This window comes from Passer domesticus, chromosome 7 (assembly GCF_036417665.1).
Source record: "Passer domesticus isolate bPasDom1 chromosome 7, bPasDom1.hap1, whole genome shotgun sequence".
Taxonomy (NCBI): Eukaryota; Metazoa; Chordata; class Aves; order Passeriformes; family Passeridae; genus Passer; species Passer domesticus.
This window is the reverse complement of record NC_087480.1, coordinates 35117328-35140227: the sequence shown is the minus strand read 5'-3', so window position 1 is coordinate 35140227 and position 22900 is coordinate 35117328. Positions and strand designations below refer to the sequence as shown.

Here is a 22900-nt window from a genome sequence, read left to right as displayed (position 1 = left end):
TCTTCAGACTTGCTGCAGTACTTGTTACTCTGATCTAAATTGCATCGACCTCTGGGCTTCCTTTTATCAAGTTAATGTTTCTTGATGACAGAGAACCAAATCAAACCCTTCTTTGTCCATGGAATTACATGGTTTCTGCAGGAAGCTGTGACCACATCTGTGATTTCATGCTGGTTATCTGACCTTGTTCATGATGAAGGTTTGAAGTCATCAGATGAGGTAGACATTCATCATGATGATCAAGGTTATGTTCTCTTTAGACTAAGATACATTTGCTTTTCCTTTTACAGGACTAATTTTAGGTAATTTTTTTTTTTTAGGTAAATTGACACGATGTGGAGCAACAAGTCTAATGAGGTGCCTCTACAAAATCCAAGGCATAACCAAAGCAAGGATTCTACCAGAGGTAAGGGTTTTCTCTGTTCTGCTGCCTTGTTTTGGGAGATATTTTGTCATGAGTTGTTTGAAACTTTGGGGAATTGTTCCAGAAAGCATTCTCATGCCTCAGTTCGGGAGCTAAGAGCATGTGTTCTGTGGCTTCCTTTTTGCAGATAGCAGTTTTGTACTCTGATCTCTGGAGTATTTGCTGATCTGCATTAGCAGTTGCCAGCCTGGGATATGGTTGCCAAGATGGCACAGAGACAGGTTGTCTTTAAGTGCTGTAGAGGAGGAGCAGTGCAGGAGCAGAAATTGGGAACTGTTGGCTCTTGAAGGAAGTGAGGAAGAGCCTCTGACAGTTGCTCAGTTCCAGTGGTGGAGACACTTGAGTAGCAACAGTGCATCGCTGCTAGGATGACTTTTACAGCACTTCTGTCTCCCTTAGCTGGAGAAATCATTTAGCTTTTTATTGTTATGTTTACTGTAATTTAGGAAAGGAGGAGGCAGAAAAATTTTTAAATGACAGTACTTCCCTGAAAATATTTTCCCTGAAAGGAAGAAAGGTCTCATCTGTAGAGCAGCTGAGTCGTGTGCTAAGCCTGTGGTTGGAGATTGATCATATGATCTCCAGGATGACAAAACTGGACTCCAGAAGTTGTTTTGAAAGCAGAGGAAAATTCTTACTTTATCTGTAGGAGAACATTATTGCTGATTATTTCCTGTGGTATGGTCAGTTTCTTTTAAAATTGCCTACTTTTTGAAGCTGTAGTGTGCTGTGGACAAGAAGCACTATCTGTAGAATCCAAAGCAAAGTTGTTTCTGTGCTGCTTCCCTAACCCTTCCTTTGTGTTATTGCCTGAAATGAAACTGGAATTTTTTTTACTATGAGAAAGAGATTATTTTTTTAAACTCTCTGTTATTACTACTCTCTGTGGTTCTGACACATGGATGTTGTGTTTTATAAACCATTAGATTGTGAGAACCATTAGAAAACAAAAGAGGGGAACTGAGGAAATAAATATTTATAGAGGAAAACACTACTACATCCTCCTGAGCTCAATTGCTTATAGAGTAGGTGCTGTCTGTTTAGATTAAAAGGCTTGGGTTAGTACCTCGTGCTTGTTCACAAACATTATTTCTGTTTTGTTTGTAGGGTGTACAGTTCAGAAAGATTACTGTTCATAATTCTGCCCTTCGGAGCTTGGGTTTTGAGTAGAGTCTTTCAGTGACCATGTATTCATGCTTAGTTTACTGAAGAAGAAAATGGAAGGGGGAAAAAAAGGTAGTTAAAATGTAGTATGATAGAAAAATATAAAGTATTTATGTTGGGGTAGATAACCAGCTTTATTTTGTCTTCTAAACATCTCCATATGTGGTGGATTTGATTTCAGGTGTCATCAGGCATTCAACCTAACTTAGTAAACTCATAATGTGTTACATTAAATACTTCATAGCTTTGCTAAGATGAACCTTGACTGATAACAGTCTTACATAGAGGAGATTTACAGATGGGAGCTGTGTTGTAAAAAGAACTTTATTAGCCAGAGCATGAAAGTTGTTTTGAAGCAACGTTTTCTTTCATTGTTTTTCATGTACTAATGAGAAATTAATTTCTTTGTTTCTGCCCTGGAAGATCTAACTGCAGCATGGGCTTCTTTTTCTCAGACTAAGGCTGCTGTAAGTAATTTTTTTTTTTTTTTACTTTTTTTATTCCTTTGGGATTGTTTGGTTTGGGTTTTGGTTTGTTTTTTTTTACTCATTTTCAAATCAGTTAGTGGCTACAAAAGCTTTTACCAAATTATTTTACTCAGTGTTTGTCTCTTCAACAAGTTGTGAATAGCATAAAGCCATTGGAGTATGTAACATTACTGTATTTTGGAAAAAGTTTTCTGCACACAAGGACACACTTTTGCCACAGCAAACTTAATACCTTTTTATTTAACAAAGTGGTGATGCCACATTTTTCTGAAAACTTGAAAAAATTGCTCTCCCCTGCTTACTCAAACCAATCGGATACTAGGGCAACACCAGTGTATTTAATAATTGTCCATTCTGAGCATTGGGGTTGCTTTATTTCTGTGGGAATTAACATAAGATGATGTAGTTGTTTCTAAAACCTGGCTTCAGTGAGGCCAAGCAGTTTGGGTTTGCATGGAATGCAGCTCTTTCCCATAGCCTTGTCCCTCTTTTTTCTCAGTAGCTGAGCATCAGTGTGGGGTTTTACATGTGGAATTTGTATCATGCTTCATTTATAAGGCAGTATTACAGAATTTTTTCCAAGTGGAATTAATATTTTATTCAGGCTAAGCATTAAGTTTCTGAATGGCATGCTATTAATTTTTTCAAAACAGCCTATTTAAGGGAACAAAACTATGCAACAAAGCCTAATCTAGACAATCTTATTAAACAAAACTTAATAGTAGTTTCTGACCATAAGACCGTACAGTTTTACAACATCAGCCTTGTGAAGTTGCTCTTGCCTGCAGTTTGACTCATTGTGAAAAAGGAAAAATTTGTCATGTTCAGGGGGAAATGAAAATACAGCTTAAAAATAGAAAACACTGTTCTAATTTGCATTATCTTCCAATTCTAGCTACGTCATATAGAGAACAAATTGGAAATAGCTCCCAGCAGCACGGCTGTGTTCGATTCAGTCATGGATGCCAAGAAGCCCTCTGCTAGTGCCAGCAGGAAGAGCAGCAGGAAGGGTATGTATTATTGAGGAGAGAACGTGTCAGGCAGCATAAAGCCACTGCATTCTGGGAAAGCTTGGGTTCTCCCTGCCCCCAGCTTGTCTCCTCCTGTGGTCTTTATTCCTGAGACTCTAATTGCCCAGAAGAAACTGGTGTTTCCTTCCCTGAGCTTAGGCAGGAGAGTGTTCTATCCCAGTCTCTTGGTTAGAGGGGGTGACAGGGCTTGCCCCACGCAGTGCTTATCCCACTCTGACAGGAAGTTTGATAAATCTGGTGCTGTGTTATCTAACTGAAGGAGAGCATTTGCTTATAGGAAATAATCCCTCATTTTATATACCAAGAGCATTCTGGTGGTGTGCTACTGAAGAACAGACAGATCGACCTCTAGTGGCAACACTGCCAACTTCACAGATTTAATGACTTATAATTAATCTTCAAGCATTATTGTCTCTCTTTAAGTATGGTCATTGATTCAAGGCTTACTGCCTTGCTCCTGGTTGTTGAGATCAGCTTGTTGAAAGAGAGAGCTGCTCAAACCCAAGAAACACTTATGTCAATGATTGAGCCCCAGGAGCTTTCTCTTTCTGGAGAGGTGGCTGCATGGAGCATTCTTTGTGTTCTGCTTCAGGTTCCCGCTCCTCCAGCCAAAATAAATCAAGCAAGGAGAAGTCCTCACGCAGCCCTCTTCGAGCAACCACTCTGGAAAGCAATGTGAAAAAATGCAGTCGTGTGGAATTCCGTGAGCCATTGGCTTCATACAGGTCAGTGCTGGGACAGCTGGCTATTGAACAAAAACATGCTAAGATTTAAGCTAACAGTGGTGGTTTTGACACCTCCTTAAAAATTGGTTTGCTTTCTTCCATCACCTACCCACATGACAGCATGTGTTGTTGGACTTTGTAGTAAATATTACAAATTTATTTTTTATTCAGTGAATATAAGTTTAAAGTCAACTGTTTTGAAATGGGGCCAGGTCATCAAGTGATATGACTGTGGCATTAGTGACCTGATGGGTTTCATAGGTATTTAGTTTCAGTTATAAGAAACAAAAGGAGTGCTTCCTCACTCTTTTCCAGCTTTGTTTCATTAGTTCTTTAGCATATGTTTCTAAATGTGTTACCAAGGCAACGTGGAGCAAGAGTAGTACTACAGGTAGTACTAAAGTTACATTCCATTTTTGTGAATGTGAGAAACTCATACAAGAGCAGCTTCTCATGGAACAAAAGTGGTACAGAACACAGAAGAGGCCATAGAACAAGATTATTATCTTGACATTGAAGTTCTGGTCTCTTTTTCCATTACTTGAGTCAGCTTTGAGGTGGTCCTTCTTGTTGCATGTGACAGGGGTCAATTGACCCCTGATTTGGGTCAGTTTTGTTAATTGAATAGCTCATGTACTAATTATGCTTCTCTTAAGTTCTATACTTGTTATTTAAGACTTTTCTCTTTTAAATTAAAGGGTGACATTACTGCTTGCTGATTTTCTAGTCTTCAACGTTATATATAGTTCTTTTCAGACAGGGAGTGCAACAAATGAAATTTTGAACAGAAGTCTCCTTCTGTTTCATCAGACTTGCACTATTAAATGTGAGGTGGTCAGACTTTAAAAGAACTTGCCTTTGAAGTGGAGCCAGGGTAGAGGAAGTCATTCATTTAGTTGATGAATGTGCTGATTGCTGAGGTTGAAGGTCCTACATTTGTGTTTCTGACAGTGATTTTTTCCCCCTTCTGTAACATCAGGGATTTACATAGTTCTCTGTCTTATCACAGTTCTAGCCAGCTTGAGGCCAAGCAGCTGCTATCTAGCTTGGAGCTGAGTGAAGCAGAAGGGAAGAGTGAACTCCCAGGCTGCCTGGCACACGAGCGGGACGAGCGGGACCGGCACAGCAGAGCCCTCGACAGCCCCTTCCCTTCTGCTGCAGACCAGACCATCGTGAGGTACCTCAATGACCGGCCAACAATCAACGCCCTGCACACTAACGAGCCATTTCCTAGGCTTGCAGCACTTTCAAGACTGGAAGAAGAAAAAAACAGTGGCTCCAGGGGGGATGAAAGTAGCTCTAGAGCTTCTCAGAGTATCACATCCCAGGACAGTGAACTGAAAGTGTCTTCCCCTTCTGCCACGAGTATCTGCAGTGCTCACAGGCTGGAAATCCTGAAGCAGCGGCAGCACGATGCCAAGTTGGAGAAGCTGAAGGAGAGGATCCGGAAGCAGTGGGAGCATTCTGAGGAGCTCAGTGGCAGAGGGCAGCACGTGGGGTATGCTGAGCAACCTGTTGTGGTCACTAACGTGGAGAACACGGTGACTCCCAAGGTCAGGAAGGTGACAGCCGTGCCTGCTGCTCCATCATACAGAGGTATGGAGGTGCAGATCCCCTCCCTGCTGGGTGTTTGGGATGAGGGAGCAGAGCTCAATCCACTGAGCAACATTTCAAAGCGTGGACCTGGCTCATAGCTCTCTTTGGGCAATATGGGAGTGCATGGTTTGATCACAGATCACAAGTAAAAAGAAATTCTTGCTAAATTACTGAAGTGCGAATTCCTTTGAAGTTTTTCTTGTCTCTTAGAATTACTATAAAAAGAAGCTCACTGGTCTTTGGGTTGATTGCAGTATTTTTTTTATGCTCTCAGAGCTTAGTAACATTGTATTGATTGAAAAAGCATTTTTAATAATCTTTTCCTCACCCCTTCTGCTATTTTTCAACTGAGCAAGTGGCAGACTGGTGTATTGCTTTCTTCTAATTTAGCATTAGAAATTCACATAGTTACTTTTTTACTTGGCAGTTTCCAGCCCCTTCCACTCTAACAAAGCTGTATTTACATTTTATGGAGTTATTTTGAAGTCTTGAATTGTTTCCTTTCAGGTTTCAATCCTGCTGAAACAAGGATTCGCACTCCAGATGGAAAGATCTGGCATGCAGACGAGTTTCGTATCGGTCGGGAGCTTTACAGAGATATTGCACTCCAGTTAAAAGGTGAGCCACAAGTGGAATTGATTAAGCCACAAAACTTTCTCTAAGAGGCAGAGAAATATATTTTGTACAAGTCTACAAAGTCATGAGAAGAAAAAATTGAAGGAAGGGGTGTTGAATATATTGTAATTCTCTCCATGGGAGGAATAATTTACTGACCACTAAAACAACTACAAAATTAGTCCTTCTCCCAGTTCTCTCATTCAAATACTTCTAATAAAAAAACAGTTCTGAAAAGAATGCCAAGTAATGGCATTTCTTTGAAACAGGAAAAAAGAAAGTCTCCATTAGAATAACTTTTGTTTAATTTTGTGGCTTTTTATACATGTTTGCATGAATGAGTACAATTTCCTGGTTAAAAGGACAAAACCCACTTTTAGTTTCTGTTTTCAAATGTACTGCTCCAAGACACAATCTTTATTCATTTTCCACTCTGAAAAACTGCAATACCATTGGCAGCTCTTTTCTCTGGGTGAGCTGGAGTAGGAGCCCAAGTGCTTTTTTAATTTGCTAGGCTGGTTACAGTGAAGTGCTGTAGGCTTGAATTGCCTCTGACTGAGCTGGGGGAGTGGGAAGAGATCAGGTGAATAAAATGGAAGAAAATGGAAAATAAAAACCCCAGAGAACCTCCAGTTTTGCAGTAAGAGCTTACTTATTAAGAATAACTTTTCTCTTTGCTCAAAACCTTTAAGACTAAAGGAAAATGCATTGAGATTTAAATCTGTAGGTATCTGTGTAGTAATAAACCAATTTGTCTTTTTTCCTTGTACAACTCAATAAGTTACTGAGGACTTTATGGAATCACTCATAAAAAATTTGTTCAGAAAGAAAAGATGCTCTTTTTCAGTAACTTATTTTGCAAATACACTATTCAGATCAGTCTGTGAAATTAATGCCAAATTTCCACCGGTTTTTAATCTGCACTAGCATTTTTTTTTTACTTTTGGCAAGCATAACAAGCTGTTTATAGAAATTCAAATATTTTTTAAAGCTTTGTTGAAGAGCTCCAATTAAAAGGCATTTGGATCATGTGTCCAGTGCCTACAAAAGGAAGGAGCTGTGTGTGTGTTGATCCACACTTCTGTCCTGATGCCATGTGTAGAACAGCTGTTGTGGAACGTGTCTCCTTTCTGAGCTGAAAAGATTATACTGAATAGCTGATGGCTAGTAAACAAACACTGGTGCTGCACATAATATGTACTGTAAATGTATTTTTAGGTTGTCAGATTATCTATCCATGTGTTACTCTGTATTAAATTTACACCATGTGGTGTTTTGGGTGTGTACAGTCAGTTGTATCAGAACTGTTCTTTGCTCTCTAGTGCTGAAATAATCTGTTATATCTCTAATACCTACAGCAGCACTGTTCCTTCCAACAAAAAGATTTTTGTGTACAAGCATAGACCAGACAGGATGTCTTCATCTTTGCATAGCAGTTAGGCTAAAGGATATTGTATGGATCCCAAGTTTCCAGTAATTTTGTCTTAAAGATGTTCAGGATTTGCCATACTAGAAGAAAATTGCTGTAATAGGAGCAGGGTGAGAAGCAGCCTGTACTTTGCTGGAGTCAGGAAAGGGCAGTGACTGGGATGTTAACTTTCTGCAAATGCAATCACTGAGGCTTGTGGTACTCAGTGCATTGATTGTATTACCTGCTCTTGTCAGCCTTAAAGGCAGCTAGAATGTTTGTAAGGAAAGGGTGCTAAGGGTGAGAAAGACTCTAAAAATTCTGTTCTTATATATTTGAAATATGACCTCCTGTTCTGCCTCTGATGCTTCCTATGGACATCCATCAGAGAGTGGATTCACATGAAATTAGGGGCTGTGAATGTTTGCATTGGCATCTAAATAAAGCTTCAGATCTGTCCATAGAGGGGGTTGCATCTTGGTTTGTTTAGTTTATCTGATCCCATTCTTTATTGAGGAGGAACCAGAAAACAGTGGTAACAGTGGCCACAGAGTTCCTGATGTGCTGAATGTGCTGTCATGCATTAAAGTGGAAGCAGCAGCCCTTGTGTTCAGGAACTACATGTCCTTGTGGAACATTAGAGCAGTAAAATGCAGTATCTGTAGCAGAAGAGAACCAACAGTTGTTTATATTAAACTGCCAGCATTTCTTTTAGAATTGAAAGTTAACTTTGTAAATATATGTGATGGCCTTGCTGTGGCTTCATTGCCTTCCAGTGCATAGGTAAACAGACCTTGATTCAAAATTCTGTGAGGATTTTAAAGTGCTGGACTGGAAGTCATTGATCTGGGGGTATAGTCTGGGAAAGTCAGTGAATTCTATTGTGTTTCTCTGAGTTCTGGTTTTTCAAATGCTGAAGCAAGCTTGTTATTCTATGTTCTCCCCTGTGGGATATCACTTAACAGCTTTTGTTTGTTTTTAGAGGATTCAACAGTGAAAGGAAAATCCAGTGAGAGAAACAAAGAGAAGAAAGCTACAAGACCAGTGCGGAAGGTGCAAAAACTGACACGATTGTCAAGTCCAGAGTCCAAACAAGGTGACTATTTCTGCTGTAGAGGGAGGATTGTTACATGTCCTTCAGAGATGAGTTTTGACTCAAGAAAGAAAAACAAAAGTGTATTCCTTTAAAAGCCTTCTTAGATGTGCAACAGTGCTGTTGTGGTGAATTTGTGTGCTGTGCTGCATTGGGGGTTGTGTATGGTTTTGTTGTTGGCCAGTGGCTTTGTGCACTTTTTTGTGGTTTATTTTAATTTTTTGCCTTTCCACTTGCTGTGTGCACCTTGAGGAAACTGCTGCAGAGTGTGAGTTTCTTGTGGGGAGAGGTATCCTTAGGTACCCGTCAGGGTAATGTAGACAAAAACAAGCAGTAGCCCTGCTCTGGATCCTGTCTCTGTTTGGCCTGTGACAAAGCTGGTTAAAGCCTGACCCATGGCTCAGTCAGCAGTGCTGAGACATGATATTAAAATCAAGTTGCTTTCCTGTCAGGTGAGGAGGGGCTGCAGTCAAAGGTGTTCTCTTGGATGGTTTCTCGGTGGGGAAGCAGAGAACAGCATGTTTTTTCACTGGTTGTTGTTCTTCCATGTTTCAAGTTGTTGCTATTCTACACCTTCAGTTCTGGCTTTTTGAGTTGGTGAAAGAATGTAAACACACATTCTCTGAGTAGTCTTCCAAATCTTGGTATTTTTAAATAAATGTTTATTTCTTTTACCAACTGATAACTTTTCCCCACTGTTGTCTGACAATTCCACTGATTGTTAAATACAATTTAATTATTTGGAGAAGATGATGCAAGCAGGTTTCTCTAGAGCAGTGCCTTAGAGAAGAAAATAAAATTAAACATGTGTGGAATTCTGACAGTGCTTCTTAGTTTTCCAGTTGTGTGAATCTTTGATATTGGCAGCAAAAGAATTAGGAAGACTTTCAGATATGCTTTGTGTTTGGTTTTAGTTTTCATATAAAGTGAGTAGCTATGGCTGCAATCACACACAGAGCAATTTCTTTTCTTTAAATATATGCAAGTTTACGCTTGTAATCTGTAAACATTAAAAAAAAAAGCAACTTTAAAAATTATTACAAAGGATTTTTAGAGAGTGAATATGTGCTTCTTCATGCTGTAAATCCTGCTTATGAATATTTTGTGGTAAGGAATACTAATACTTGAAGTGATAAGCATGGATTGGCTCCCTCCTATGCTGATCAATCCATAGTTAAGGAATCACACTCATCTGTCTTATATATTTATGACAGTTCCAAGTGAGGGAGGAACACAGGACAGCCCCAACAATCCTACCCTGTGCCTGAGAGTGTTGTCCAAACCCTTCTTGAGCTCCATCAGTCTTGGGACTGTGACCAGTTCCTTGGGGAGCCTGTTCAGTGCCCAAACACCCTCTGAATGAAGAATCTTTTCCTAATATCCAACCTAACCCTGCTCTGACACAACTTCAGGCCTTCCCTTAGGTTCTGTCACTGGACACTGTCCTGTCTCCTCCATGGAGGGGAGATCAGTGCCCACTCCTCTGCTTTCCCTTGTGAGGAAATCCTCTGTGCCCTCAAGGGAGTCAGCAGCTGTAAGCTCCATCCCCTCCATTACATACAAAGCCTCCCCTGTTGGAATGGATTAAATGGGTGGAAAATGATGGCCTGAACTCCCTGGAAGGTAAGGACCAGCTCTAAGTGTCACGTCCATGCTAGTCCATGCTCCTCCAGTCATTGCAGTGAGGAACTGCTTGCCATGGCCAAGGCTATTGATAGCCATGGCTCGTGTTCTGCCCCGTTGGCGTTTTTCAGTCAAACAGCTGACTGGAGATGGAAGGTGACACTCTGCACTGGCTCTCTAAACACACACAGAACTGATGTGAGAACAGTGAGTTGTGCAGGAGAACCCCCTTGGCTGATGCCTCTGTTTCAGAGAGGCTTGTAGTGACATGTTTCAATTGACAGCTCTTTTATAAAATACTGGATAATTTACAATGCAGGCAAAGAGTTCTGCCTGCAAAAGGTTGAGTAGAGGCCTGCAGACTTCTAGGTTAAAATAACAACAAGAAAGGGGGTTGGAAACTGAGTACTGGGATTGCCAAAGCAGTTATTCTGCTGTGCAGGATTTCACTTGACATTGTTGGTATCCTGTCTTCAGAGTGCTCTTGGGCCCAGTATAGTGCCTTTTTTGTTTGGCTGTGGTGATCTCATGCTGCAGTAGCTGGGTTTCTTTAGGCAGAGTACTTGGAGGTAGAGCTTGAAGTGGAATTGTTAAAAATCAACTGCAAATTATATATTCAAGTTAAGTGCTTTTCTGGCAATTAAATACCCCTGAAAGGTCTGATTAATTTACAGATCATTAATTATCTGGATTACCTAAATAAATTTTCTTTTTTATACTGTGTTTTTCTCCAAAGCACTTTTAAGACCATTATTAAAAAACAAAATATTAGTACTGGAAGTTAGTGTGTTGAAAGGTGAGTTGTATAAACCTATCACTTAATCTGCCCAATATTAGGTAAAGATGCCACCATAACCCGTTGTTATAATTTAATTATATGTAAGATGATAAAATAATCCTAGAATATTTTGGTTTGGCTTCTGTCACCTGTAGGGTATTTTGTCCTTGAATTAAGTATCCACTAATAGGGTTTATTCTTAACTGCTTTTGGTACTGGAACAGAAGTCCCAGCTAAGGGACAGTGAGTTAGCATTGGTGTAAAACATCTGCTGCTTGATATTTTTTAACCTCCTCACAAGACATATCTCACCAATTAATTATTTGTAAAAGCCTTTCAAGTAGTTTTTTAGTAGGTCTTTTCCTAGAGTATTAGCTAATATTATTTTGATAGGAAGCTTAAGGGGCTTTTATATATCACCTTTATTTTGTTCCTCTTATTACAACAATTTAGTTGCTTTTATGTTTTTATTTCTTGTTTTTAATTTTGAGTGGTGGTGAGCAGCTCTAGAAATATTACCCCTGTCCCTAGTAAGGCTTGTTTCTATATTTTACACCTGCATAACCCATTCTTCTCTTTTAAATCAGTTTTTGTAGGGCTTTAATGTGCTGCAGTGTGTTTTGGGTGTTGCACTGGGACATCAGTGTTCTGGCTGTTTGTGTAACTGCAGCTGTACCACTAATGCAGAATTAAATGGTGCAGAAATGATGAATGGCTGCAATGATACTTCTTTCTGATCCCAGGGCAAATCCTCTAGACCTTGGCTTTTGTTTATTCTTTATTTTGAAGGTGGAAACTATGTGATAAGTGCATCGTCCTGGCGGGAGGGACAAAAGCTGGTAAAAAAGATCCTGGGTCCAGCTCCCAGAATAGAACAGGACAGGAGAGCTGTATCCAGTGACAGAACAGGCCGAGACAGAGCTGCCAAGTCTGGTAAGTTGTTCTTTTATCAATGGACTTACTTCATTTTACTTTATTATATAACACTGCATGTCTGCAGACTAGAGCAGACTTCTGAGATAGAGTTTCTTATCAAAATTGCTCCTATTTTTAACCTGTAATTTGAGGGAGATGTGGGAAAATGTAGCTCACAGCCATGGTTGGGCCACATAACCTCTGTTCCTGGGTGCATTGTGGACTTTTTTTGGTGTCATGATCCCTGCACATGGGACTTGAGGGGTGGCATGTGCTTGGGGTATTGGAAAAGATGAGATATAGGCTGCAACCAAAAAAATCCACCACCTGCAATCTGTCTTTGCCTCTTGAAGCCAGTGGGGAAAGGAATGGCTAGCAGTGGTCCACAGGCCAGATGAATTTTTCAAGTGTGCTGTACATAATCCATAAGCTGTGATTGAGCATCCCAGTTTAACAGATGTGGTTCTTCCAGATGCGGTTTAATGTCATCCATCTGCATCATAAATATTTATTGATTCCTCCACCAGCCTTTTTCAGAATTTATCCAGAATCTCAGCCAGGATAAATGAGGCATGCTGAGAACTGCTGTGCTTCTTATGCCTGTGAGGTGGTGAGGCTGGTGAGAGTAGAAAGGGTGTGGGCTCAGTGTGAGCAAGGGCTGCCACATTCAGACTGTGACACCAGATGAAGCAAAGACATGTTTACAGCAAGATCTGCACTCCTCCCTCATCCTTCTTTTTGCAGCTGTTTCCCAAATTTGATTGTTACCTGACATATTTGACATCTCATTCTTCAGCAGGCTGCATTGGAAGGACAGGTTCTGATTCTAGACTGGATGTTACACGTAAAAGCTCTTCAAGAAGTTCTGAAAGGTCAAGAAGTAAAGTTAGGTCTGAGACCAATGTGAGAAAACTGGAAGCTGCTCTTCCAGATGATAACCAAGAAGATCATGCCTCTGTAAACAAGGATTTCCTGCCCGTGGAGATACGTGGAATTCTTGATGACCTGCAGTTGGATTCCATGAGTACAAAGCAAGAGACAGATGCGGAAAAACAGAATCAAAAATGTGTTTTGCCTGCTCAAACTCAGAGGAGCCACAGTCCAACCAAAAGGAAACCAGACAAGGTAGCAGCCGGTGAGGAGCCTCAGGTGATCTCTAAGAAACGCCACTACGACAGCGATGAGGTTCGGCAGTACATCATCAGGCAGCAGGAGGAGAGGAGGAAGAAGCAGAATGAAGAGAAGAAAGCACAAAAGGAGGCAACAGAACAGAAGAACAAAAGGCTCCAAGAGCTCTACAGAAAGCAGAAGGAGGCTGTTACTAAAGTGAAGAATGTGCCTCCTCCTGAGCCTTCAGCAGCCAAACGGTTACAGGAAACCTATTCCAAATTCTTGCTGGAGCAAACACTTTTAGAAGAGCCACCTCAGCTGCCTACTGTGCAGGAAACACAGGTACAGCTGATACACTAACTTAAGGTCTTGCAGTTGTTTGCAGGAATAGGAGCTCGTATGTTTAGGGAGGTTGTGCCTTGTGCAGTTCTGGTAGTTATCAGTTAAGAAAAAAGAGCAAATCAAAATGTGTAGCTTTGCTTAAACAGAGTGATTTCAATGTACAGCCTCTTTCCTAGTGGCTGCTTTTTGGCCCAGCAAGGCCTACTAGAAAGTTGACTGAAAATCATCTTTCTATTTTAAAGAGAAGCTGAATTCTGGATATTAGCTTTTTCAGTTGTAATGAGGCAAGAGCTCCTAAACTTTGACATACTTTTGAAAATGCATTTTTCTGGTTGTCTTCATCTCTAGCCCAGACCTGGTTATCAACCATCTGGGGAATCTGACAAAGAAAACAAGGCTCAAGAGCGTCCTCCGAGTGCATCTTCCAGCAGTGACATGTCCCTTTCAGAACCACAGCTGCCACTACTGAGGTGAGCAAATGGGGCCTTGGGGGAGAGAGGAAAGTGCTCCTGCTTTCATCTCTGAGAGGAGAAAATAGCCTTGGCTCTTGAGTTCCTGTTCCAGTGACAGTAATTGTCTTTATGTCAATTACAGCATTTTTCTCACAGCAAAGAGGAAGCTGATGCAGGAAACCATATGAAAATTTTGGCTATGGCTGATTTGCAGTGTGCAAATAAAGTGAATAGTGGTTGCTGATAATGTTTTGTTTACGTCAGTGGGATGTGTATTTCATATTGGGACACTCTTATTTCCTCTGCCATTGCCATTGGGCAAAATCATATGAATGTATTTGTTGATTTTTCTTACTTGATTTGCCCAGTGTTGCTGTTTGATCTGTTGTCTTGGATTCAGCATTAGTTACTCTCTATGAAGTACCAAACACCTCAGCTTCTGCTTGGAACTAGCCTTTCCTTCTTTCTTTTCCTGCAGCTTTCCCAATTTTGAATTGTTCAGTGTATTATCAAAGTTTTCTTACTGCAAGTCAAGATGCCTGACCAAACACTTAGATTTAAGGAACTAAAAATCCTGAAGTTTCTTGGTTATCCTTAAATCCTGTTGTGCAACTGTCTTCATTTTTAACTACATAATGAATGTCTGCTTCCCAAATGTATACTTGCTTCAGTATGTGTACTCTGACTTAGTAAGTGCAGTGAGACCTGTCTCCCTTCTAGAAAAGTTCAAGGAAGCTCACTGGGAATGCCATGTACTACTGTGTGTAGAACAAAAACCTAAACCGTGTGGTAAATGCTGTTAGTGTAACATCATAAAGAAAAAATGTAATTGCTAATAGTAGAGGAGAGAGGACTGCATAAGGTATTCAGAGACCCTCATAGTCATCAGAGATGAAATTTTTTGGGGAACTTTAGAGGTGTTCTGAACACGTACAGGTAATAAGGAAAAAAAAATTCTCCCTTTTGTAGTCAGGAAGTTTTTGGAGAAGACTGCTGATAGTGAAGAACCTCAGCTTGTTACAACCCTGAAACAAAGAGTACACCATCAATGGCATTTCAGATTGGGGAGATGCTGTGTTGTTTGGTTTGTTGGTTTTTTTACTAAATAACATTGTATTTACTGTCCCATTCCCTGCCCCTCTGATTCCACCAAAAAGTATTTTGTCCTGAAATGAAATCTGTGGCAACAATGCTTTTGTCTAAGACATCAATACTCGTGTAAATCATGAACTAAATGTTGACTTTTCATTTCAGGAGCGATCTGATGGAGCCTCCATGGGTGCAGCCAGACAGGTTGAGCCCAAGAGTGCAGCTCCCCCACCCACAAGCTCTCTTGGGCTCAAGTGCAGGCCCTTGTTCCCAGCCCTGGAGTCTGGAGCAGATGGACCTTCTGTCAAAGGAGTGTGATGCCATGTTGGCAGGCAGGAGGAGCCATTCTGCCCCTGTGGGGTCCCTGATGCCTCAGTTGTACCTGAATTCAGCTGCTGCACAGGAAAACCTCTTGGTAAAACCTTCTGCCAGCCAGTATAAGAGCAAATTAGATCGCCTTGAAGCTTTGAAAGCTACAGCTGCTTCCCTTTCTAGCAGGATTGAAACTGAAGCCAAAAAGTTGGCTGGTGCTGGTATCAACTATGGAACCACGTGGAATTCAGAATTTGTGCAAGAAAACCAGGATGAGGGACGGTGGGCAAAGGCTGTGAGCCCTCCTGTGAGGGAGGAAAATGAAAATACTTTTTCAGCCAGAATTCAAAGGATGTTGGGTGCTTGTGTGTCTCATACAACCTTTGATGACAGCCTTCCTGGGGTAGGCAACCTTAGTGAGTTTAAAAAGCTCCCTGAGACCATCAGACCTCTTACTGATGTAATCAGCCTTGGATTGAGGTCTCCTGCTGCCAACAGGCATGAAGGGATCCTGGGACACTTATCCAAGAGGCAGATGGACTCCCCAGGGCGTGAGAACCAGGCATGTCCTCTGAGCAAAGCTGCTACTCCTCACGAGTCCAGCATTGACTCCATCAGTGAAGGGCCTCTCCTGAGTGATGAAAACCTCTCTGAAGAGGAAGGAGACCAGCACAAGCAGCTGCCACTGAAGATGTTGGAGACATTAAAAGAGAAGGATTTCTGCATTCGGGAGAGAAATGCTTTTGAGCCTATAAAGGAGTTTCAGAAAGCAGCTGAGAGGTACTCACCACTTTTCACTCAGACAAATGACGCACACAGCAAGGGGCCCTGGGAGGAGCTGGCCAAGGGAAGTCCCCACAGTGTCATCAACATCTTTGCAAAGAATTACCAACTTCATGGAAAAGGTAAAAATGGAAACATTTTTCAAAGCTCTTGTAAATTGCTATTTTCCTAGTCCTACTGCTCCATGTACTTCATACTTCATAGTTAAGGAATGTACTTTTAGAGGTCTCAAATATGAATTTGTGTAAGACGTCATTTATAGCTGTCCCATGCAGGATGGCTTTTTATTTTCATTTTTTGTACAAATGTATTCCTCTTTTTATGAGTACTTTGTCTCTGCCCTGGAGCTCCTCATTCTGAGGAGGAATGTTTTCTGACACGTTGATTTTTGTCTTGTGTTTTTTCTCAATTCTTTTTACCTTCGTATTATTTTATTTAAAATGATTACACAAAATTTTTCACAGATGACTCTACTCTAAAGCACTGTGCTCTTCAGGAATGTTTTGGTTGGAGTATGTAAATGAAGTAAAGAACTCAATAATTTACAAAAAGAGGAAGACTCTGCTTGTTATGTTGTGTTAAAACTGCCATGGCACAGCTGTACTGCTGTTCTGATGATTTTGTGTTTGAAAGGAAGTTGTTGTAACTCATGCTTGGCGGCATTTAAATTCCTCTTACCTACTTGATGTATGTTTGTATTTGTTATAATTTTTATCCTCTCCCTTGTCTCCCCACACCTCAGTGTTTGAAGAAAGGCTGAACGGAGGCTCTGCCCCGCTGCGCCCTCTGCTCCCTGCCATGAGCCCTCCGGAGAGCGTGGCTTCTTACGAGGATGACTTTGCCTCATCTCAGGGAAGCAGCACTTTAACAGACAAGAAGATTTCACGTGACCTCAGGTAACTGTGTCAGACTTCCTAGATAAATAAAAATGCAGAATTCAAGAGAAAATAGTTAATACAAGACTTAATTCATAATATGCTGGATATCTTTTCTGCCGTGCTGTACTGTACTAGTTGAAGTGATGAAATACTTTCTTAGGACCTTGCAGTTAATAAAACAGCCAGCATAGTTCAGGTGGAGTCAAGTGTTCCTATTCCAGAGTCCAGTATTCCTGTTCTCTGTCTAATTTTTGCTGTTCTTTAGCCTGGACAGGTAGCTTTAGACAAAATTCTTTTCCTTTGAAGTCTGGTGAAAATTAGTTCTCTGACTTGTGTGGCTGCAATAATGCTCAGTTGGGTAGTCGTGTAATTCAGAAAAAATAGAAAAGTTATTTTAAGTCTGAAAATGCCTTCAGTGCTTCAAAACTTCGTGGTTAATCTCTAATTGCTTTCAGTAAGCATTTGTCAGTGCTTAGTAATGGATACATAAACTGTCTGTAAGAATTTTTAAAAGCTTTTGTTCAGATTAAAATTTGAAGACTGTAGATCCTAGATTCCCCATGTCTACTACATGGCTTCCTGAATTTTCCAAGACCCTCTTTTTTGTAATGAGCTATATTTATGTCTTTTGGGCACCTTGGGGGAGGCCACAAGTGTGTTTGTACCCATGATACTTCAGAAGAAAAGAAGTTAAATGGCACTTTGCACACTGAAAATTATCCTTTCTGATTAAAACTTCTTTCTTCTGCTGGTATTATTTAGTGTATGATGCACTGGCATGTCTTTTTTAATCCTTTGTTGATAATTGCTCTTACTTCTGGCAGCTGATATCTGTATGCCCAGAGATTATGTGAAATGCAGTCACATTTTGAGTCATTCTTACATTGTTCAGGTTTGTAGTCAAATAGGTCTTAAGAGTTAAAATTGGAGAGGACAGTTGTTATCCATCTTTTAGTGTTCCATATTATTGGAAGCATGTTCCATTGTGTTCAATGTCATATCAAACTTCCCAATGCCTTAGCTGTCATAGCTTTTAACCTCAAAACCAATGCTTTTCTAGGTGAGCTGAGTAGTGCAGTTTAGTCATCTGTCTCAAATTCCAAGTGTGGTCGTTTCCTTGTGCACAATGTAACATGGGAGCTGGAGGTCCTTAATCACCATCACTGTGCTCCTTTCTAGCGTTGGTGGCAGCAGTAATTCAAGCATTCAGGAGGAAATTCCCAGTAGGAAGTCTCCCCTTGAGGCTCGCTCTGTGGAGCTTGGTTCTCAGCACTCGTCTGCGCCCCGCTCTGCAGCGTCTTCCCGCTCCTCTGCTTCCTCCAAAAAGAGGGGGAAAAAGGAAAGTAAGTGCAGTACTTGGCTGTGGAGGATCCCTTTTTACTAAGGCTTTTCTTGTTAGGAAAATTGCAGTACTACATATCTGGAAACTGTAGTCTAATACTGATAGAATGATTGATTTATTTCTCCAGTGATTCCTTCTTAGATTCTTTTCAACTCTGGTTATTCTCTGACCTTAAAATACAGTAATTTAAAGCTGAAAAAGGAAGAGGTTGTTAGCAGCATTGAAAAGTTTCCTTTCCTAAACCAGCCTGCTAATAAATAAGTTAATTTTAATATTGTGTGGGAACTAACCTTAGATTCTGTACTGAGAAAATGCCAATAGGCTTCTGAGTTAGGGTTATGTTTGTGAAGGTGACAACAATTTTGCCTGAATGCCTTGTCTTTGGATCACAGTTAGTTTTCACTGGGGCACAAATTAATAATTACATTGGTTTTGAGTCCATAAAGGTACATTACAAAGGCCTGAAGAAACTTGAGGCTTGGTGCACCCATAGTATATAAGGAATGGATAAAAAAAAATCTAGGTTTTAAGCCAATAGAAACATGACAAAAATAGGATTAGGCATTCTGAATTATCTCTCTTGCTATTTTTTCAAAGTTCTTTACCTTTCCCCCAAAAAGCTAGCCTGTGTTCTGATTATTAGTAGTGAATCAAGTATGAATTTTCCTTATTTAAAGTGATAGTGTGCTGAAATGAAAGCTGAGTGACAGTTTTGGCAGTGAACACAATATATAGAAGAGAACCTAATTGCCAATTCCACATTTCTTGCTTGTTGATTTTATAGACTTCTAACTCAAAGGCTGCTTTTATCAGGGAAAAACTTCTCAATTCATTTTTTTGGGGCTTGTGATGCTAAGGTATTCACATGTAGAACCAAATAAACTTTTGACACTGTTGTTGCTTCTTAGGGTTGGATGCTTTCAATGGAAGCTCTCACCACTTTTCTGTGGAAGAAGATAAAATACTGTCTGAATTAGAGAGGGGATCCCAGCAGGCTAAGAAATCCTTATTGAGTAGCAGAATTTCTAATAAAGAGCATGAGCAGAACCCAGATACAGACAGCACACTGGAAAACTTGTCTGGACACTCCCTGATGAGGTAACAGGAATGTTATGAGACTTCATGCAAATATAAAGATGCTTGGTAATGTTACTGGCTGTGTCTTTGGGTATGCAAAAGGGAAATAACAGAAATGGCCAAATGTTAGTAGGATGTGCATGCAGAAAACATTTCTTCCCTGTACTTTAAATATGAAACCGGGTGTCCTGTCATGTGCAGTACCTTAGGCATTGAAATATATTTTTTGTTTCCCTCATCTAGAAAAGGTCAGTTAGAATGTGTCAAGGTTTATTCAACCTGTGCAGTCACCTTTCTTTTTTCAGTAGATACACATAATTTTGGCTGTACTTGTGTTCAGCCAGTACTCACAAAGTCTGTCCAGCTCTGTGAGTGGATGCCTTTTGAGTGATGAACCCATGCCTGGAAAAGAGTGTATTAAAAAAAGAAAGAAACATATGCTTTCTGTTGCCATCTCTTTTTGTCTAGCTAAAAATGCAATTTTTCTGCTAATTTTCCAATTAAGGTGGTTCTGAAACACTCGGTTTTCACTGCACTTTTTTCTAAAAAGCATCAAACAATTTGAGTGATCTCTCATTCTGTGTTGGTTTAGAGCAGTTCTGAGGTATTGGTTTCTATTGGTGACTGTTGCTGACATCCAGGATTGGGTTTGAAAGGTCCTTTGACCTCCTAAGATGTGCCAAGTAAAGCAGAATGTCTTCCCAAAGGATTTAAACAGCCACTGTTAATCCTCTTCAACCTAATAAAATTGAAATAGTAAATTTAAGAAGCATCTCTATAATTTTATTTAAAAAAAAAATGTGTTTTCTCAAAAAGTGTTACCATAGTATCTTAAGAGTTGTTCAAGTCGTGTTTTGGTCTCCATTGCATTTTAGGAGAGAGATCAAGATTCAAGACAGTGGCTTGTCACAATCAGTTGCATCCATGTGCTGATAGTAGATTGTTCACTTTTTATAATACAGGTGCAGATGATTGCATCCTGACTTTCTCATGCCAGGCTCCTAACAGGAGGCACTGAAGCTGCTTGTCTGGTCATGTAGAACATGAAGATACTCTGTTAGTTTTTTTTTTTTAAATTAATGTGTTTGTGTATGTGCTAACTAGGCTTAATAACTGGGGAAAAATAGAGTGCTCTAGAAATTTAACTCTGAACTGGGATTTAGGGACAAAACTCATCTTGTGAGGCCATTTCCTGAAGATAGACTGGGTCTGTGCAAACTGAACAGAATGTTCCCTTTGCATGGATCTATTTGTGTGTAGGAATGGAAGAACAAGGCTATTCCTTCATTTTATCAAATGGCTGGACTAGGAGAATTATTGACTCCTTTTGGTTTTTGTTTCACTGTCAGTTTCTCAGACAAAGGAAGACCCCAGAAGACACCAACTTCTTCCCCATCTTCTGGCTCACAGAAAGTGTTGCAGTTGGATTCTGTAGGCAATACAGCAGAAAGAGTCAAGTCACCTGCTGGCTTTTCTGGAGGTCCAGCCCCAGGGCTGAAGGCAAACGTGGCCTTCCCTGACACGGGCCTGGGAAGCAGCAGGTCTGCAGCAGGAGCAGCCTCAGTGAGCGGTGAGCGTTTGTAAAAACCATGCTGGTGCCAGAGCAGTACAGCATTTTTCCTTGAGTTACTGGTGTGGGGCAGTGAGGGTGAGCAGTGTTTGTTGCCCTGCAGGGTGCATGCGCTTCTCCCCCGCGGGGCTGCAGCACCGGCTGTCAGCAGAGCTGAGCTACCTGAGCGCTCTCGAGGAGTCCGTGCGGCAGCTCTCGGACCTGGAGCGGGTACGAGGCATTTCCCTTGCCCAGCAGGAGAGTGTTTCTTTGGCTCAGATTCTCAAGGTAATGGGGAAATACGTCTTAACCTTTCTGGGTTTTTTCTTCTGTTGTTTGCAAAAAAATTAGTCAAGTTAGGGCAAGTTAAGTTTTTGTTAGCAGTGCAGAGAAATCGTAATGGCATGATAGGGCATCTCTGATAATGGCCATTTTTTAGGATGAATGTCTGTTATCTTTCTTATTTTAAGGTGACAGGAATAGCTACTTCCTTATTTTAAGGAAGCAGCTACTCTGGAATATGTGTTGTTAATATACTCTTAGCTGGAATCACTGTTTTGGTTGTATTCCTTGTTTTGGTTGTGTTCCTCAGATAAAAGCATGATTGTTTACTTTTATTGATGTTGAGTTCCAGTGCCATGCAGTGTAGTTGTTTGGGCTGGATGATTTGTTTTATTCCACAAACACAATATTTTTAGCTGAAGTTTCCTTATGTTGACAAGATTGTTTATTCTAGTTTGTTGAATTAATTGATCTCCTAAACTCCTTTCTGCACTGTGATGGAAGAGTATGGAGAATGTGCATTGCCTCAAAAAGAAAGAGGGTCAGTGGGTTAAAAACTCTGTTTCAGCAGAAGAGACACCCCCAGCACAGTAGATCCAGATCTTTAAGAAGGTAGTTGAAACCAGTGGCTGAAGCAAATCACATCTTTACATTTAACTTGCATGGTTAAAACTTGTTTTCCTGATCTGTAGGCACAGCAGCAGCGCCATGAGCGGGACTTGGCTCTTTGGAAAATCAAGGCTGAACAAGAAGCTCTAGAATGTCAGAGACAACTAGAAGAGGCAAGGCAGAAGGCAGCTCAGGTAAGGCTGCCCTTCAAAAATACTGAGTGTGTAAGAGGCAGAATGTTGTAAGTAAATCCATGCCTACAGGTATTCTTAATTTGAACCTGTGAACCTATGGAAGTGCCAAAAGGATTTAATAGCTAAAAGAAACTCTCGGGCCTGTTTCAAACTTTTTTTCTGCCAGATTTTGAGAAATAAATCTATAGTTACTATAGCCAGGCCATTTTGAAGAACTGAACTGTCTGTGTTTTCTGCCTAGGTCCATGCAGAGTCTCTGCAGCAGCTGGTGCAGTCCCGGCAGGAGGCTGGGCAGGAGCCCCCATGCAAGGCTGCAGCCAAACAGGCAGAACCTGCACTGCTCTCTACAGATGCAACTCACCAGCTCCGTGAGGTGAGGCCACAGGGAGAGAAAAAAGCTATTTTACCACTGTGAATACTTTTTTGCCTTTTTCTGTTTGGTGTCATTCTTGGTACAACTTCTTCACTTTCATAACATGACAAATGATAGCACTTCAAAGGAGCTGCTCTGGCATCATTACTTAGAAGTCAAATCAGCAGCCTTAAATCCCTGTTCCATGTTCTTAAGATCTTCCAGTTAATGAACTGTTAAGAAGTTTGTTCTTCCAGGACAGATTGATGACAGTGAGCATAGCATCTTCAGTTTGTAAGAGTTGCTTTCCATCAAGAATTGATCCTATAGCTGTTTCATGTGCAAATCAAATTAGAAAAGCAAAGAATTGCAATTTTGCTTACTGCTGAAGGTAGAACAACAACAAATAAAATTTAAAAAAAGGAGAAGGGAGAACCTTCAGCAAAGCTCTTGACTTGGTACAGAGTTTGAAGTTTCCTCATATTGAATCTCTTTGTTTTTCTTCTGCTATACAGAATGTTTATTAGTTTTCAGGTTTTTATATCGGTTTATGAGTTTTTATACTTCTTGTTTCCAGTATGTAGCAGCCGCTTCAAACATGGATAAGGAACACAGTAACCAAGAAATGCTCTTAGTCCATCACAGTTTAGAAACCACTGTGACTGTGGG

The 22900-nt window shown here is 40.6% G+C and overlaps 1 protein-coding gene across 8 annotated transcripts in view; it reads left to right on the top strand.

Moving 5' to 3' along the window:
* CEP350 (centrosomal protein 350) overlaps nt 1-22900 on the top strand; it is a 73366-nt gene that overhangs the window by 10097 nt on the left and 40369 nt on the right. For 6 of the 8 annotated variants that reach the window (XR_010366048.1, XM_064427648.1, XM_064427649.1 and 3 more), the window contains exons 2-19: nt 321-406; nt 2012-2055; nt 2972-3086; nt 3700-3832; nt 4842-5428; nt 5936-6046; nt 8434-8547; nt 11735-11878; nt 12657-13312; nt 13661-13782; nt 15019-16070; nt 16691-16844; nt 18006-18169; nt 19077-19266; nt 20595-20815; nt 20919-21082; nt 21769-21879; nt 22121-22252. Coding sequence is in view for 7 of the 8 variants with exons in the window: in XM_064427648.1 (XP_064283718.1) it covers nt 334-406; nt 2012-2055; nt 2972-3086; nt 3700-3832; nt 4842-5428; nt 5936-6046; nt 8434-8547; nt 11735-11878; nt 12657-13312; nt 13661-13782; nt 15019-16070; nt 16691-16844; nt 18006-18169; nt 19077-19266; nt 20595-20815; nt 20919-21082; nt 21769-21879; nt 22121-22252 (4287 nt within the window). In the remaining variant the exon portion in view is untranslated. Of the gene's footprint in view, nt 1-320; nt 407-1531; nt 1661-2011; nt 2056-2971; nt 3087-3699; nt 3833-4841; nt 5429-5935; nt 6047-8433; nt 8548-11734; nt 11879-12656; nt 13313-13660; nt 13783-15018; nt 16071-16690; nt 16845-18005; nt 18170-19076; nt 19267-20594; nt 20816-20918; nt 21083-21768; nt 21880-22120; nt 22253-22900 lie in introns of those variants that run through there. The other 2 variants (XM_064427651.1, XM_064427647.1) reach the window with 2 other exon arrangements.